The sequence below is a fragment of the Camelus ferus genome, chromosome 22, assembly GCF_009834535.1.
Source record: "Camelus ferus isolate YT-003-E chromosome 22, BCGSAC_Cfer_1.0, whole genome shotgun sequence".
NCBI classification, from domain to species: Eukaryota; Metazoa; Chordata; class Mammalia; order Artiodactyla; family Camelidae; genus Camelus; species Camelus ferus.
The window spans coordinates 19,611,990-19,629,329 of NC_045717.1; the positions used below are offsets into that span (position 1 = coordinate 19,611,990).

At 51.5% G+C, this 17,340-nt stretch overlaps 2 protein-coding genes across 2 annotated transcripts; one reads left to right on the forward strand and one right to left on the reverse strand.

The window, feature by feature from the left end:
* Positions 1-1,030: 1,030 nt before the first annotated feature.
* On the reverse strand, positions 1,031-4,974 carry CALR (calreticulin). Its single transcript, XM_006175378.3, has 9 exons — positions 4,805-4,974; positions 4,336-4,437; positions 3,947-4,150; positions 3,410-3,504; positions 3,111-3,320; positions 2,916-3,029; positions 2,692-2,835; positions 1,902-1,994; positions 1,031-1,816 (listed from the first exon to the last, which is right to left on the reverse strand). The coding sequence occupies exons 1-9, from the start codon at positions 4,893-4,895 to the stop codon at positions 1,616-1,618; spliced, it is 1,254 nt and encodes a 417-aa protein (XP_006175440.3). The 5' UTR covers positions 4,896-4,974; the 3' UTR covers positions 1,031-1,615.
* Positions 4,975-8,063: 3,089 nt separating this feature from the next.
* FARSA (phenylalanyl-tRNA synthetase subunit alpha) lies at positions 8,064-15,409 on the forward strand. Its single transcript, XM_006175379.3, is given in 14 exon segments — positions 8,064-8,269; positions 10,193-10,330; positions 10,421-10,519; positions 10,609-10,727; positions 11,653-11,745; positions 11,829-11,957; positions 12,034-12,149; positions 13,335-13,419; positions 13,511-13,610; positions 13,702-13,870; positions 13,975-14,052; positions 14,209-14,323; positions 15,017-15,122; positions 15,124-15,409. Coding segments are annotated over 14 exon segments (1,527 nt in total). The 5' UTR covers positions 8,064-8,122; the 3' UTR covers positions 15,157-15,409.
* The last annotated feature ends 1,931 nt before the right edge of the window (positions 15,410-17,340 follow it).

The following is a 17,340-nucleotide window of genomic DNA, read 5'->3' on the forward strand; positions in this document are numbered from 1 at the left end:
GAATACAAAATTCCCTCCTTAAACTTTCGCTAGATACATCAATCCTGGAGGCTTCCCAGAAGGCTGGGGCTGGGCCACAGGCCACAGGAAGGAAGCGTGAAGTCCTATCCAAAGAACAAGAATTGAAAGGTTGGTTAGCCAAAGCAGAAGAGGGTGCTGTGGCTGACTGGATGGCGATGGGCTTACCTTCCAGTTAGTGGGTGGACTTCCCCATCCTCCAAAGTCCTCAACTGACCATGAACTTGCCTCCAAACCTGTTCTCACCATTCCCATCCAAGTAGGACTCCAGGCAGTTACCTGTCACCTCTCGTGCATTACCCAATTCTAACTTGGTCCTGCTGCTTCTCCCTTCACTGCACACCATAAGCTTCCAGAATAGGCCAGGCTTCATTGATTCTTACCTCTCCTGCAGCAAGGCACATCAGTTTCCAACTACCTACTGGACTTAAGTGGCAGCCTCATGAAACCCAATAGAGGTGGAGCCAGACCCTCTGCATTTCTGCACCTTCCCTTGAGGCCACCTTTTTCCCTTCCAAAGGTTCAAATCCCAACTTGGCCAACGAAGAACACAGGCATGCTAAATAAAATCTCTAAACCTACTTCCTTGACTATTAAAAAAAAATCTTTTGGCTAGTACTAAGATGTTTAAAACTCTCCAATAGCTCTATGTAATCTTGTTCCTTAGTAGGTAAAAGAGGTACATATATACTAAAGCGGTTCAGTATAAAACAGTCAGTATGAGATAGTGGCTAAGGTGTGGGCTCATATCCCTGTCCCACCTCTTAAAGTCTGGACCTCAGTCTCCTCATCAAACTGGTACTAAAACCAACTCACCAGTTTTATGCAAGGACTCAAAAGAGTTAATACATGGAGTCTCTGTAACAGTACTTTTAAGTTACTCTTTCCCACTCATTTGGGATTCTAGGGGTAAACAAGGGCCCCTGTAACCTTATGGGACATTCAGCCAACACTTTAGTGGCTGAAAAATGAGCCTCACTTAAGTCACCTCCCACAAAAGGAGACACAGGAGGAAGACACAAAACTTAATTTAATAGAAATTTTGTTTGTAGTTCTTACATTCTCAGTATGAGCCGAGCTAGAACCCGCTGCCCCACTCAGAAGTGGCCCATTTCTGGGGGCGGGGAAGAAAGCGGGGGTGGGTCAGAGCCCAGGTCCTAAGAGCCCCATTCTTCCTCAGTGCTGAAAGGCTGGGGATACCACCCTCTTCCCCTACACCCCTCTGGGATCCAGGGAAGATGAAAAGATGGAATCTTGGGCCTGGGGCTTCTCCTCCACACCATATCCCAATCTACCCTGAGTCCCCAAGTTGGAGGGGAACTAAGGGATCTGAGGAGAGCAAGGGACAGGTGAAAATGTCAAATTAAGAAAGATGAAGGCCAGGGATGAGGGCTGAAGGAGAATCAGAGACAAAACACCAGTTAAAAAAAAAGGGGGGGATGGTGGGGGGGACAAAACCAATATCCACCCCTAATCAGAACCCGCCTGGAAAAAAAAAAAAAGTTCTCCAGTCTCATAGAGACATTATTTGGCGCGGCCTGCTCTGCAGCAGGAGCGCTCAGGCCTCAGTCCAACCCTGGAGGTGGTGGTGTGGCCCCTACAGCTCATCCTTGGCCTGGCCAGCGGCAGCATCTTCTTCCTCGTCCTCCTCCTTGTCATCCTCGTCCTCCTCGTCCTCCTCCTTGTCATCCTCGTCCTCCTTGTCTGCCTCCTCCTCCTCCTTGCGCTTCTTGTCCTCCTCCTCCTCCTTTAGCCTCTGCTCTTCATCCTGCTTGTCCTTCATTTGCTTTTCTGCTGCCTGTGTGCAAACCACACACCTCAGGGCCTGGACTCCCCTGCCAGCCCTGCCCACTCACCAGCCCAGGACTGGACCCTGCTCCCACCTTTGTCATGCCCCATGTCTCGTTGCCGAACTCCTCAGCATAGGCCTCATCGTTGGTGATGAGGAAGTTGTCAAAGATGGTGCCAGACTTGACCTGGATAGGGCCAGGGTGGGGGAGGGTGGAAGAGTGGTCAGAGGGGGATACCTGTTGGCCTTGGCAAGGGCTCCTGCCCATGTTCCCATAACCACTACACAATGCTGCATCTAATGCTGAGGTAAAAAACAGCCTGCCTGGGTTCAAACCCCAACTCTGCCATTTCCTGCCTATGCAATCTTAGGCTGGTGACTTCACTTCTCTGCACCTCAGTTTCTTCATCTGTAAAATGGGGTCTGACTCCCTTCTTCAGATATTTTCCCAGTACCTACTATGTGCCAGGCACCATTCGAGGTGCAGAAAGTACAGCACTGAACAGAACAAAAATTCAGTCCCTAGATGGGTAGGGAGTTATAGCTCATTGGTACAGCATTCAATCCCCAGTGCCTCTGTTAAGGGGGACAAAAAAATTTGGTGCCTGTGAACCTAATTTTCTAATGGGGTTATCTAATTACTGTCTAGGTTGTTGGGAGCAGTTAAATGAAGTTGGTTCCCATACAGACACTTAAAAAAGTACCAGGCACACAGTAAGTACAATTTCAATGTGGGTGCCGTAAGAACTCCATACAGATCAGGAATTTCTTCAAAAAAAAAAAAAGGCACCATTTTGGAGTCAGATCTCTCTTGTCCCTTTCCTCTTGGGTTGACCCCGAGCACTTGAGGTCCCTTAGGGCACCTCCTCTTCCCTGTGTCTCACCTGCCAGAGATCCAGGCCCAGCACAGCGAAGTTTTCATAGGCGTAGATGTTGCTATCAGGGGAGTACTCAGGGTTGTCGATCTCTGGGTGGATCCAAGTGCCCTTGTAATCCGGGTTGTCAATCTGCCGGGGCTTCCACTCACCCTGCAAAAGGGAACTGGTGGGTGAGCGGAGGGGAGTGCATTCTCCACTGTACACCATCCTGCTCAGAGCCCCAGGCTCACCTTGTACTCTGGGTTCTGAATCACTGGTGGTTCCCACTCTCCGTCCATCTCTTCATCCCAGTCCTCAGGCTTCTTAGCATCAGGGTCAGGAATGTGCTCAGGCTTGTCCCAATCCTGAAGATACACAAGGAGGTCAGAGTTGGCCCAGTCTCCTCCGCACCCTTCATAGGGGGTAGCCCCTGCCCACAAACCAACCTCAGGTTTGGAGTCTGTAGGGTCATCGATCTTGGCTCGCTCGTCCCAGTCTTCAGGCTTTGCAGCATCGGGATCCTTTATCTTCTTGGGTGGCAAGAAGTCCCAATCATCCTCCAAGGAGCCTGACTCCACCTGGCTATTATCAATCTTCACCTCATAGGTATTATCGGGCCGCACAATCAGCGTGTACAGGTGTGTGAATTCATCATCCTGAAGAGAGTGGAAGTTGAGCGGCCCCGCCCACCAGACCGGTCTCTGAACCTCCCCAGACAGCCATTTGTCACCACCCCCAGGCACACCTTGCAACGGATATCCTTGTTGATTAGCACGTTCTTGCCCTTGTAGTTGAAAATGACATGAACCTTCTTGGTGCCAGGGCCACAGATGTCCGGGCCTAGGTGAGGAGCAGGTCCAATCAGAGCTGGAGGCTACCTACCATTATAGGCCCCCCAGTCCCTCTAAAAAAAGAAAACTTAGTTCTTAAAATTCAGGTCTGTAAAGCTCAAAAAAGAGATGATCTTGGCTCTAAGGTACTGTAGGTAGACATTTAAAAAAAGAAAAAAATCAGTGCTCTGGAATTCACATTATCTTCACTTGTAGAATTGGGCAACGCCTACATAAAATCGTAGAAATTACCAATCTTCAACCAATGATAAAATGCAGTAAGTTGCTGCCAACTTCAACTATTCCCTCAGCTTCCCCTCCAAAGAAAAGTCAACCCTATTTAAGTGTTTTCTGTGCCCTGAAGACCCCCTTTCAAAGGCTGTGAAGAAATTACGGGGTTTCAGATTCCCTCTAACTAATCAGAAGTCAGCACCAGGGTGGGGCCCCCTCACCAAACATTATGTTGTATTCGGAGTCTCCGTGCATGTCTGTCTGGTCCAAACCATCTGGAAATAGCTTCACATAGCCGCCCCCACAGTCGATGTTCTGCTCGTGTTTCACGGTGAACTGCACCACCAGCGTCTGACCCTTATTGCTGAAGGGCTCGAATCTGGCCGACAGTGCGTAAAACCGGGCATCCTGGCTTGTCTGCAGCCCTAGCAAGGGATGGTAGTAAGGTCAGGGCTCGGCCACAATCCCCGGGGCACCCTAAGGATGAGAGATATAGACGACTCCCGCTTCCTCCACCTGCCCTGCTCCTAGAGATACCCAAACTGTGTGGTGGCTAGGGCTTCCTCCAGGAAGTCCTCCTGGATCTGAGCACCCAACCCTGAGCTCTTACCTTTATCTTTCTCCTGGTCACCGTAGAACTTGCCGGAACTGAGAACGAATTTTCCAAAATCCGGTTTGTGTTTGGATTCAATCCAGCGATCGGTCCACCCGTCTAAAGGATGAAAGGGGCAGGTCAGCGTCGCCGTGTTGATTATCCCCTATCAAACGTCTACCAGGAGCCACAAACAGGTAGGAGCAAGAAAGGAGATTCGCCCCCCACCTCGACTGCCCCCGCCCCAACCTCTAATTTGACACCTCCGTAGGCTTAAACATCCTCGGGTGAACCCTAATTCCCGCCGCGGAAGGCCACTTCGCCCTACACGCTCCCCAGGGACGCAGAGGGAAGGATCGCCTGCAGCTCTAGTCCCTGAAGGGCCACCGTGTTGGCCCGCTGAGCAGTAATTACAGGCGACACGCAGATATGGAATGGGGGGCCAGCCGCGTCGTTAGAACGGCCTCGAGGCGGGACTAGGCGTTACCTCCGTCCAGAAACTGCTCCTTGAAGTAAACCGTGGGTTCAACGGCGGCCAGGCTGATAAGGCCGAGCAGCAGCGGCACCGGTAGCAGCATGGCGGGCCGAGGAGGCGGCGGCTGGCAAGCCCTTTAAGTCACTCCTACAGCAGCTGCTCTGCAATAGGGACGGACGCTGCTGCCGGCCGCGCGCTTTTATACCCGACCGCCTCTCAAACCAACCTGGTCCGGCCTCTTGGCCCGCCTCCCCCACCTTAACATTGGTCTGTGCACATAGCCGTGCCTTTCCATTGGACCTTTGTCGGCTCAGCATGTTAGACTGTGCCTCGGAACGCTGGGTTCCCAGATGGCCGATTTCTATTGGCCGCAACACTGGCCAATGAAGGTCGACCACGCGTTGTGGGGGACGCCCACCGGTGGAGTGGGGGCCGGGAGCGCCTCAGGCTAGGTCATGTGACCAGACCTCGGCCCAACCCCGCCCTTGCCCGCGCGCCTCGCTAGCGATCTGGCGGTTTAAAGAACCCGCGCGAGAGCAGGTGCTACAGTGCAGAACTGCGGATCTGCTCCAGCCTCTACTCCGCTTATCCCCTCTACCAGGACGGGTAGGCAAGGTTTTCGTAGCCTTTTTCTACCCTGAATTTGGGGAACTCCTCCCACTCCGACTCTCCCCACCCACCTCCCCGCCTAGAATGGAGCAGATAGCATCCAGCCCTGGAGATTAATTTCAGCCCAGCACCAGAGCCATGCAAGCCTGCTGGGAGAGTGCCGCCTCTCCTCCGTGCGGCCCCTACTGCCTTGGCAGCCTGTCAGACTGCTGCTGTGTGACCTGGGGCAAGTCACTTAGCCACTCTGAAGTCAGGGAAGTTACTGAAAAGCCAGAAGGAGCGACCCTGGCCAGCTGCTGCCTGGCAGAGATGCTGTTAAAGCTTTGAGAAATGTCCTGGGACAAGGAAAATGAAGCCCAGACGGCTCGAAGTTGTGGCTATAGGTTGTTTGTTCCCCTTGTTAAAGCCGCTCTTTCACCCCCCCCCCCCGCCTCCTCGGCCTGTAAATGAAAGTGGTCGCTGTCTTGTGGTCTCCCACAAACGGCCTGCTTTTGCAATTAAACGGCTGAGGATGAGAGGGCAGGGGGTTCCGTTGGGGAGGAAAAAAAAAGGGACAGATGGTCGGGAAGATAAGGTTCAAGGGAGATGGGCAGGACCCTTAAGCCTAGAGCCTTCTTCTGAAGCCAAAGGCACATGACTGACAGTGACTGACACCAGCTCTTTTCCCCTAGGCTGCAAGAAGTAGGAAGGAAAGCTGGGGGTTTCCCAAACTGAGCACATAGGCCCTGGACCTAGGAAGTGGGAGTAAACTGCGGAAGCAGTGAAGGAGGGGGGTCCTAGACAAAGGGTGGGAAGGAAGTGCTTCCCCTCTAGGGGTGGGGACTTAGAAAAGGGAGGAATGAGGAATCCTGGAGATGCTGAGGTTCTGCCCCTTCATGAGGCAGTATCCGGTATTGCCCAACCTGGTCCACAAGGACCCCCAAGTCTAGGATGACCACTCTAGGCCTTCCCCTGACCTTCTCGCCTTCCCTTCTTTCCACCATGTGTCATGGACACACAGGCTTGGTGCTTCCTGCCCACAGGTACATACTATACCTGTCTTGTTCACCCCACCATGCCCCAGTGTCTCCTGCAGCACCTGGCACAGAACAAGCTTAAAACCTACTTGATGTGTGACAGAAGGAAGGAAAAAAAGACTCCTGTGGGAAATACATAACAAACAAAAATGAGGAAAGTGCTTTGAAACTAAGAGGAGACTCTGAGGGATGTATTCTGAATTTTTATCAGAACTTCACTGTAGACCTAGGATCAGGGATATTAGTAACCCCATTTTCCAGGCTTAAACAACAATTGTGATGGCTAATGAGTAAATGTTTACTGCTTGGAATAGCACCCATCACACAGTCCACATTCCATTCAGTATCAGCAAATATGATGTACATGTGTGGGCACTATTTCTCTTAATTCCCACAATAACCTGGGCTTGCAGACATTTCCATCCAAGTGAGAAAGCTGAGGCACAGAAAGAATTTGAAAACTTAGTATGAAAAAGGATGTATACTATTTCACTAGTACTTTTATATTGAGTGTTGAAACAATAATTTGGACATTTTAGGTTCTGTAAATTCTCAAATTAATTTCACCCACTTTGTTTTTAACATTGCTACTAGAAAGTGTAAAATTACATTTTTATCTCAAATAATATTTATATGGGACAGCACTGATCTATACTATGAGTTATATACCTGACATTGAGATTCCCAAAGCATGAGGATGAGGGGAGAAGTCAGGCTCTGGGGTATTTATAATTTCTGACACCATCTCCACCAGCTCCTTACAGTAGCTTGGGCAAGGCATATCATGCTCTAGGCCTCTATTTTCACATCCGTGAAATGGAAATTATATCACTATCTACGTCATATACTTCTGGGGAAAATAAAATAACACACCTGAAGAACTTAGCACTGGGCTGGCTGGGCACACTGGAGAATGTCCATAGAGGTTGGCTGCTACTTCGACTGTAACTATTATTAAGTGAGTACTTTTCCCGTATGTAAATAGAGTTGGGTCCCTACCCAGCCTCCCTTTGAAAATTTTAAAGTAGTTGACATTAGCAGAATGACTATCTCTGGAGCCCACCACCCACAGCCTTCCTGTGGGGTAAAAAAGAATCCTCGAGTGGGGTGGGAAGGGACAGACTGGGATTTCAAAGTTTGTAGATACCGACAGGCATATGCAAAATAGGAAAACAAGATTATACTGTATAGCACAGGGATATATATATATATATATATATATATATGATCTTGTGGTAGTTCACAGCAAAAAAAAAAGTGACAATGAATATATGTATGTCCATGTATAACTGAAAAATTGTGCTCTACACTGGAATTTGACACAACATTGTAAAAGGACTACAACTCAAGAAAAAAAATGTAAAAAGAAAAAAAATCCTCGAAGGGTGACTACTCTGGTCCAAAGAGGGGGAAGTCTAAGGTCACACAGCCCGCTGCAGGCGGGGTAGGTGAAGTTTAAAACAATGCTGTGAGTCTGTCCTTGATGGCATTAATTTGACCTCTCTGGTCAACCAGACACCACCAGTCCAGCTAGGACTGGGTCCTTAACTCGCCTGAAGTTCAAGTGACACACTCAAGATGGCGGCACTCGAGCCCTCAACGTGATACACCACAATCAAGATGGCGGCGCACGCTCCCGGCGCCGGTTCCGGTTCCGGTTGTTCTGGTCGCCGGCAGGGACACGCCGAGCGCACTGGGAGCAGCCATGGCAGACGGCCCCGTGGCGGAGGTGCTGCTGCGGCGGCTGGAGGCGGCTGATGGCGGTCTGGACAGCGCAGAACTGGCGGCCGAGCTAGGCGTGGAGCACCAGGCCGTGGTGGGCGCCGTGAAGAGCCTGCAGGCGCTGGGCGAGGTGAGCGGGGCCCGTGATGCCGGGCCTCCTAGCTTTTTCATCTGTGGTTCCCTTGCCAGGAGGGCTCGGTCTACAGGCCAAACTCTGAGGCCTGGATAAGGGTAATGGTATATGCGTCCAGCCGAGGGTGCGCAGGCGGAGAGTCAGGAACTTGTGAGGGCCCGGGCTCACGGACTTTCCTCATATAGTAAATGTCTATTGAGGCATGATCACTGTCAGGGAGTGGGGAGTATGCTGGTGGACAAGAAAGACGCAGTCGCTGCCTTCACGGAGATTGTAGTCTAATGGGGGATATACCCAAGTGACCAGAGTGGTGAAAGCACAGGAAACTCAGAGGTGACAGTTGACCCCGACTTGGGGATCATCCCAAAGGAGATAACAGCTGAGTCGGGTTTCTGCATTGAGGAGGAAAGTCATGGCATTTTGGGGATCGGTGGGGTGGGGAGGCAAGTGGTGAGAGAGACCAACAGAGCCAGAATTTGCAAGGTATTGTAGGTCTTTATCTCACCGAGGTACTGGGGGGCCGTGGCAGTTGCTGGAGCCACTCAGATGTGCAAACTGCCTCCATCACTCTTGGGAAGGATTGGCAGGGGCAGGACTGGAGGTGAGGGGACAAGGGCAGAGGTTGGCACATTCTCAGACTAGAGGGTGTGGTCTCTGGCTATAGGGAGGCAGCTGGAATGGAGAAACGATTCAGGAGAAGGAATGAAATGAAATTCATGGCAAGGTAGGAGGAGCACCCACTGATGAAGTTCAGCCTTCTAACTTGAACAAGTGAAGGGTGATGGAGCCAGAGGGAGAGGATGCTGAGGGACCTGTGGCTCACCCAGGAGGCTGGATCCACGACTCAAAAGAACAGATCTGGGCTGTCTATTCATCAAGCTCATGTTCTGTGTCCCACTCTAGTCTTAGCTTTATTTATTATCCACTCTTTGATGTAACTTTAGGATGATGATGCTGTTATTATCCCCATTTTGCAGATGTGACAACTTCTGAGCACTGGTCAGACACTTGATCAGTGTCAACAGAAGGAAAAGGCTATCCTGGATTTGAAATTAGGTGCTCAGGCTGCAAAGCCTAAGGTCATCAGTGCACAAAGGAATTGAAGCTATGTTGTATGGGATGACAGTACCTTGATTGAAATTGACATTTGTGTAGGTTACAGATGGTTAAGTAGTGGTAATTTAATGTAATTCAGTCTAAGAACAGTGATGGTAAAATAATAGTAGTAGTATCAGTAGTTAGAACTTATGCAGCATTTCTTGCATGCTAAGCACTCTACATCCTTTCTGTGTATTGATTTAGTGACTCCTGAAAACAACTTTCTGAGGTAGAGTCCACCACACCTTTCTCTCATGAATAAGAAATTTTGCTCAGGGAGGTTAAGCAACTTTCCCAAGATTACACAGCAAGTGTAATAGGAATTAGAATGAAAAGAGAGCTAGGACCTGTGGGTCCCACCCAGCCCTTGTCTTTTTCTGTGTAACCCAAGCCCATCCTCTTCGTGGAGCTTAGGGTTCCCGCGTGTAATGTGGACATACACACCCCAACTCCCGTCCTTCTCTGACACTCCAGGTACTGGGATGCAAACTTGTAAGTGTGCAGATAAATCCTTTCACCTGAGATCATAAAAATCTTTCCCAGGTTCAGAAGTGATAGGAAGAATTTGTTCTTTGTCAGGCAGGCAACACTGTTAGTACTTTACCTCACCCTGGGAGGTGTGAATACTTTTTATCATCATCCCTAGGTCACAGAAGATCAGCCCAGGCTCAGGAGGGGGAGATCAGTCGGCTGGGAAATGGTGCAGCTGGGGTGTGAAGCTGGCTTCAGAGGCTGTGCTTTCAACCATGTACCTGGTGCTATGGCAGAAGGGTGCCTGGATCTGAGCCTTGTCCCTGCCTGTGTCCCCCTATTTTCCTGCAGATCATCCAGGCCGAGCTGCGCTCCACCAAGCGCTGGGAGCTTACCGCGGAGGGCGAGGAGATTGCTCGGGAGGGCAGCCATGAGGCCCGAGTGTTTCGCAGCATCCCCTCGGAGGGCCTGCCCCAGAGCGAGCTCATGGTAGGAGCCGGTGGGGGCGGGCAGGGTCTAGAGAGGTGATGGGGTGATGGCAGCCCTTGAGCCCCGCTCACTGCAGCCTTGATCCCCTAGCGACTGCCCAGTGGCAAGGTGGGCTTCAGCAAGGCCATGTCCAACAAGTGGATCCGGGTGGATAAGAGTGCTGCTGACGGGCCCCGGGTGTTCCGAGTGGTGAGTCCCTGCCAGGGGATGGTCGAGCAGGGTGGGCAGACTGGTGGGCCCCTGGCCCTTGCGGCCCCTCATTCCCATCATCGAGGCAGGTGGACAGCGTGGAGGATGAGGTGCAGCGGCGGCTCCAGACGGTCCGGGGTGGACAGGCTGAGAAGCTGGGAGAGAAGGAGAGGAGTGAGCTCCGGAAGAGGAAGCTGCTGACTGAAGTGTGAGTGGGTGCCACCCCCAGGTTCGCACCCGTGTCACCTGCATGGCCCTGGAGCAGGGGGAGGGGAAGGCGAGCCGTCCCACCTGCCCTGGGCCATGGTGCTGTCAATCTCCTCCCAGCTCTCCTTCACACTGTGCGTGTCAGGCACACGTGCCAGGCTCATGCCAGTTCAGGGCCTTTGCCTGTGCTGTGCCTTATGCCGAGAAGGGTCTTCCTGCTATTTTCCAGTGCAAGTTCCGACATCCAGCCTCTGCTCATGTGTCACCTTAGAGAGGCCACCCTGATACCCTTCCTCCCTTTGAATTCCATAAAAGCTCCTCACTTCTAGTCTCCATCCCTTGTGCCCTTGTTTATTTCCTTTGCAGACTAAGCACTGTCTGAAGTTTAGTGAATGCTGGGACTCGGACAGGCTGGGGCTCTGCACTCACTGGGCTGACATCTCCTTTGAGCAGACGTAGCAGGAGCATGGCAGTAAAAAGAACGCAGACTGGAGTGGGGCTGCCCGATTGCCAGCTCTGCCATGTACTAGCTGTAACCTTTACCAAGTCCCCTGATCTTTCCAGGCTTCTGTTTACTCCTCTGTAAAATGGTCCCTTTTCACAAGATTATGGGGTGATTTCAGTGGAACAGAGCCTAGCATAGATTAAATCCTTAAAACTTGACCTGTTGTTATCACTCCCAGCTATATGCTTAGTGCCTTGAACAGGCCCCGGCACACAGTAGGTTCTCAGTAAATGTTTGTTCACTGAATAATCGCCAAAACATAGGGATGTAGGTGGGGGTCAAATAAGAGGATTTCAGGTGATGATAAGTGTTGGGATAAAAATACAACACAGTGACTTAGTGGGTGATGTTGGTGTCAACATCAGATGGGAGGTCAGGGGAGACTGCTTGGAAGAGGTGACAGCATTGCCTCTCCCCTCAGGACTCTGAAGACCTACTGGGTGAGCAAGGGTAGTGCCTTCAGCACCAGCATCTCCAAGCAGGAGACGGAGCTGAGCCCAGAAATGATCTCCAGGTAGGGGGCAGCCCCAGGGTTGGGGGTCGATGTGGGTGGTAGGCAGCCCCGACCAGGCCCATGTATCCTGCATCTCTCCATAGTGGCTCCTGGCGGGACCGGCCCTTCAAGCCCTACAATTTCTCAGCCCACGGCGTCCTCCCTGACAGTGGCCACCTGCACCCCCTGCTCAAGGTCCGCACCCAGTTCCGGCAGATCTTCCTGGAGATGGGGTGAGCACAGGGCCTGGGGCAGGGCCAGCCCAGCTGCTGGACACAGGCAGGGCAGTCAGGCTGCGTCTCCCACCAGGTTCACCGAGATGCCGACTGACAATTTCATTGAGAGCTCCTTCTGGAACTTTGATGCACTCTTCCAGCCCCAGCAGCACCCAGCACGTGACCAGCATGACACCTTCTTCCTGCAAGGTGGGTGAGCCCCGCCACACCATCAGAGGTGCTCAGCCTAGGCAGAGCCTTTCGGGGTGACATACCATTTTACAGGGTAAACTCTATCCTCAGTGCGGCTAGCAAAGCCTATGTGAGCCACCATCGTCAACTTCTGTGACCTCCTTCCACCTCCCTTCCTGGCTACCTCAGGGCTTTTGCTGGTCTGTGCCTTCTGCCGAAAACTGTCTTCTCCCAGATCTGCATGGTGGGCTCCGGCATCAAACCTCTGCACAGGTGTCACCTCAGAGAGACCACCCTGACATGCCGTTGCCTCCCCAAGTTCTAAAATCTCCCACCACTTGTCTTCCATCTTGGTCTCTGTTTTTTCTTCCACAGCCCTTAGTACTTTCTGAAATTGAATGACTGTCCAACAAAGGTCATTGTCTTCCCCACCAGGAGGGAACAGGAGGCTGTTGGGTGCCCATTACCTGGCCAGGGACAACAGCGTCCTGGTCATCACCATGGCATCCAAAACTTATTGAGCAGTCACTATCCTAATTTTCCAACCAACTATAGGAAGTAGACTGTTAACCCCCTTTTGCAAATGAGGAAACTGGGGCTCAGAGAGGGGACATCACTTACCCAGGGTCACAGCCTCCAAGTAGTAGAGTTGGGATTCAGTATCAGGCTTTTCAGGCGTAGTAAAATTGTGTCTGGAAGGAACCATAAGAACTTGCACATTCAAGCATCATATGTCACTGAGCTGCTACTGTGTGCTGAAGTCTCTGTTAAACACTTGGGTCACAGCCATGAACGGCACAGAAGTCCTTGCCCTGGTGAGACCTGCATGTTCTGGTGGGGGAGACCTGGCCCCTGAGGCTGGCACATGCCTGGTGTGCTGACCACTGAGCAGGGAGGCCCTGTGACTTGAGGAAACGATCAATTAGGAGTGGGAGGAAACAGGAGCAGTGAGGTAACAGGACAGTGTGCAGGGCACTCTGGGCCACAGAGAGAAATTTGGCTTTGGCTTTTTCTCCAAGTGAGATGAGAGCCATGGAAGATTTTGGGCAAAAGAGACATGTGACTGACTCAGGTGTCCTCAGGTGCCTTCTGGCTGCTGTAGGGGGTAAGGGAGGGAGCTGCACATGTCACTGTCTGTTTTCGGTGTAGTGGCTATTTGAGAAATGCTCCTTGACTGACCAGATGTTGCTCTGTCCTGCCCAGATCCAGCCCAGGCCCTGCAGCTGCCAATGGACTACGTCCATCGGGTCAAGCGGACTCACTCTCAGGGTGGCTACGGCTCACTGGGGTGAGGAGGCATCAGGACTTTGGGGTGTCACAGGGAAGGAGGTTGGGGGCCCAAGAGCTAGTTCATGGGCTTCCTGCGTGTCTCCCTGAAGGTACAAGTACAACTGGAAGCTGGACGAGGCTCGGAAAAACCTGCTGCGCACGCACACAACATCAGCCAGCGCCCGCGCCCTCTACCACCTGGCCCAGAAGGTGTGGCTGGGCTTGGGCAGTGCAGGGGGCAGGGGGCTGTCATACTGACCTTCTCACCCACACTGGGGCCTGGCCTGCTTGTAACCCCTAGAAGCCCTTCACACCGGCCAAGTACTTCTCCATCGATCGTGTGTTCCGGAATGAGACCCTGGATGCCACACACCTGGCTGAGTTCCACCAGATTGAGGGCGTCGTGGCTGACCACGGCCTCACCCTGGGCCACCTCATGGGCGTCCTGCGGGAGTTCTTCACCAAGCTGGGTAAGCAGGCAGGCTGGGGCAGGCAGTGTTGGTGGGCAGTGGGAAGATGCCTTGATCATCAGCCTTATCCTCACTGTTCTGCTTGCCTGCCTCCCCCGACCCAGGTATCACCCAGCTGCGTTTCAAGCCGACCTACAACCCCTACACTGAGCCCAGCATGGAGGTGTTCAGCTACCACCAAGGTCAGGCTAGAACCCACTACTAGGGCGGGGAAGGAGGTCTCAGGCTGCCCACCGCTCAGCCTCAGTCCCCGTCACTGCCAAGCCCACACCCCACCTCCCAGGCTAACTGCCAGGCCCAGTATCACCCACACGAGCCACCCTACTCTGCCTCCACAGGTCTGAAGAAGTGGGTTGAGGTGGGAAACTCTGGGCTCTTCCGCCCCGAGATGCTGCTGCCCATGGGGCTCCCCGAGAATGTGTCAGTCATTGCCTGGGGCCTTTCCCTGGAGCGGTGAGTACCCAAACCCCTTTGGATGTCTGGCTGCCTCAGTTGGGTGACTTGCCAGGCATGGGGCCTGCACACTTGCAGCCCCATCCATTCGTTCATTTATCTGACAGACCATTAGTGAGCACCTTCCATGTGCTTGGTCCTGTGCCGTGATTACGACACACACATCTGTGTCAGGGGTGTCTGGTGGAATGAGAAGGATGATAATTAGCAAGATAAATAAGTAAGTTCAACAAATAAAGCCTAGAGTGTAGCCCAAAACAGTAACTGTTACAGAGAAAACACAGCAGAGAGAGTTAAGGAAACATAGTCAGGGAAGGTCTCGTGGAGGAAATGGCATCTGAACAAAGACTGGAGGTGAATGAATTGATAAGCTATGAGGTTATCTGGGGAAGGATGCTCTAGGCAGAGGGAATAGCCAGTGCTAAGGCCCTGAGGCTTAAACTTGACTGCTGTGTTTGGAGAACACCGAGGTGGCCCTTGTGGCTAGGAGTGAATGAGTGAAGGCTGAGAGTGGGAGGAGACGAGGGTGGGGAGGTGACAGAGAATATTGTGCAGGGCCTTGCAGGCCCCGGGAAGGACTTGGGCTTTTACTTCAAGGAAGGTGGGAGCCCTCAGAGAGGGTCTGATCAGAATAGAACATGACCTGACCTTGTGTTAAACCATGTCCATCCCATCCTCTTCCCCCCACCCAAGGCCAACAATGATCAAATATGGCATCAACAATATCCGGGAGCTGGTGGGCCACAAGGTGAACCTGCAGATGGTGTACGACAGTCCCCTGTGCCGCCTGGACAACGAACGGGGACCCCCCTCCAACACAGGAGGCCGCATGACATGAGCCACCCTGCATAGGCCGCCTTCCCCAAGACCCTGCTGCCCGTTGCATCCCTGCCAGTGACCCCTTGTATTTACAAGGCCTCTGTGAGGCCATCCCCCTGCCCCTGGTATCTCCTCTTCCCCACCGGCCCCAGGGTCCCAGGGACAGGGGAGTGGGTAGCAGGTTCATTCTGTTGTCCACCTGTGAGGGTGGGCCTTGAGGGGCCCTACGGGCCAGTTGCTGGCTAATAAAGTGGGCAGTTGCACTCATCTGGTGCCTTTCCTTAGGGGTGACAGGGTGCTGAGCCCCAGATGTGGGGTGTGGTGGGTTGGAGGTCTTAGATCCTCGGGAGCTCCTGGCCCACCTAAGCCAGATCCCCCCAGGGAAGACTCGCTCCATCAAACATTTACTGATCACCTACTGATGCCAGGCCTCTTCTAGGTGAAAGGAACAGAACTTCCTAGGCCTGTGGAAGGGTCATGTGGGAAGGGGAGGCCGAGGCGGGTGTTGGGGGCCCCCAGGAGCCAGGATCCCCACTAACTGGGAGCCTTGGGGCATTGGTGGGCTGGGGCACATAGCAAGGTAAGCCTGTAAAGCTGCCCTTTTTTTTTTTTAAAGAACAGTTTTAGGTTTATAGCAAAATTGAGCTGAAGGTACAGAAATTTCCTGTATACCCCCAGCCTTGACACATAATCACCCAGGTCCATATTTGACATGACAGTTGACGCCCCGTGTTGTACGCAGATTTAGACAAATGTATGGTGATGTGGATTCATCATTACGGTGTCATAGTGTTTTCACTGCCCTAAAAGTCCTCTGTGCTCCACCCATTCATCCCTTTCTCCCCTTAAAAAGCCACTCTTTAAAAAAAAATTCTCATAAGGATTTCAGATGAGCCCAGAATGGAGAGATGAATGGGTAGGTTAAAGCTCCACGAACCCACCACTCACGGTGAACAGTAAGTGAGATCTCACACCCGTATCTGTGAGTTGCTCCCAGCCACCATGTCACTCCACGTCTTCAAGGGCAGTGGACTTGGGGAAACATGGACGGTTTCTTAAGTAACCACAAGGCCACTCATACCCAGTGCAGTTGGTAGGCAGCTAAGGACATGGGTTTTGCTGGTCCCAGAGCCTGTAGGCACCAATCTTCCAAGGGCTCCTCACTCAAATCTTTTGCTTATTTATTTCAAATTAAATAATCCAGTCATATAGAAAAATATTCATGCAATAAGTATGCACTTCTTAAGTACCAGCGGTGTTTATGAACTGAAGGCTCGGCAGTGGGCAAAGCTGGCTCTGGCCCTTGGCTTCAGGAGCTGACACTGGTGGGTGGGGAGGCATGGAGACCTGATGAACAGACAAATACAGAAATGGAGGGAGGGGTAGAGGCCATGTTAAAAGTGAAGGCTGGAGAGGGTGAAGCATGTATAATACAAAGTATAATACAGCGATCACCCAGGAATGCACCCCTACTTCATTCAAATCTGAGCATAGATTATACTTGCTTTGGATCTTTCACTTCAGATCTATGTGACTAATAGTTTGAAGACCCTATGGGCTTGTCCTAGTTTCTTTTGCCTCCACCCCACTAAGGTTGACCTCCAGAATTTGGTATTTTATCATTCTCAGGTGTTTTTAAACTTTAGCTACTTACATGTGTTACTTTAACAAGACATAGTTTCATTTTGCATGTTTTCAAAAGTTACACAAACCCTTGCACCTAAAAATTCTGCATTTTTGTTGCTTTTTTTTTTTTTTTTTTTGGTGTGTGTGTGTTGGTATGCATGCTTAAAGGTAAGTCTGAGATTTTTCTCAGTAGATAATCCTCCAGTCTTCAAATCTGATGCTGGAGGAGGATGTATCTTGTTTAATTTGGAACTTTGCCACAAATTACTAATGTTAGCTACTGTTTATTAAACTCTTAATGTATTCCAGATGTCTATCCCTGAAGCCCTTACAATAGTCTCATGTTTTAGATTTTATTGCCTCAGTAATAGACAAAGATGAATTTTGAGAGTGAGTGGCAGTTTTCTGATTACCCCCACTGGTAAGAGGCAGCCCAGATTCAAACCCATGTTCTCCAGAACGTTGGTGTAAAGGTGTGTGCCCTAGTGTGTGTGCCCAGGGACAGGACTCTGCACAGAAGGGGTTGAGCAATGTGAGCAGATTCCTGATGGCTCTATATAGAAAATATAGGT

What these genes read in the sequence shown, in the direction of transcription:
- CALR (XM_006175378.3), bottom strand. Translation starts at nt 4,895, where the DNA reads ATGCTGCTACCGGTGCCGCTGCTGCTCGGCCTTATCAGCCTGGCCGCC. An exon ending in TTCAGAACCCAGAGTACAAG is followed by an intron (nt 2,836 to 2,915) that starts GTGAGCCTGGGG and finishes TCCCTTTTGCAG; the next exon opens with GGTGAGTGGAAGCCCCGGCA. An exon ending in AGACATGGGGCATGACAAAG is followed by an intron (nt 1,817 to 1,901) that starts GTGGGAGCAGGG and finishes GTTTGCACACAG; the next exon opens with GCAGCAGAAAAGCAAATGAA.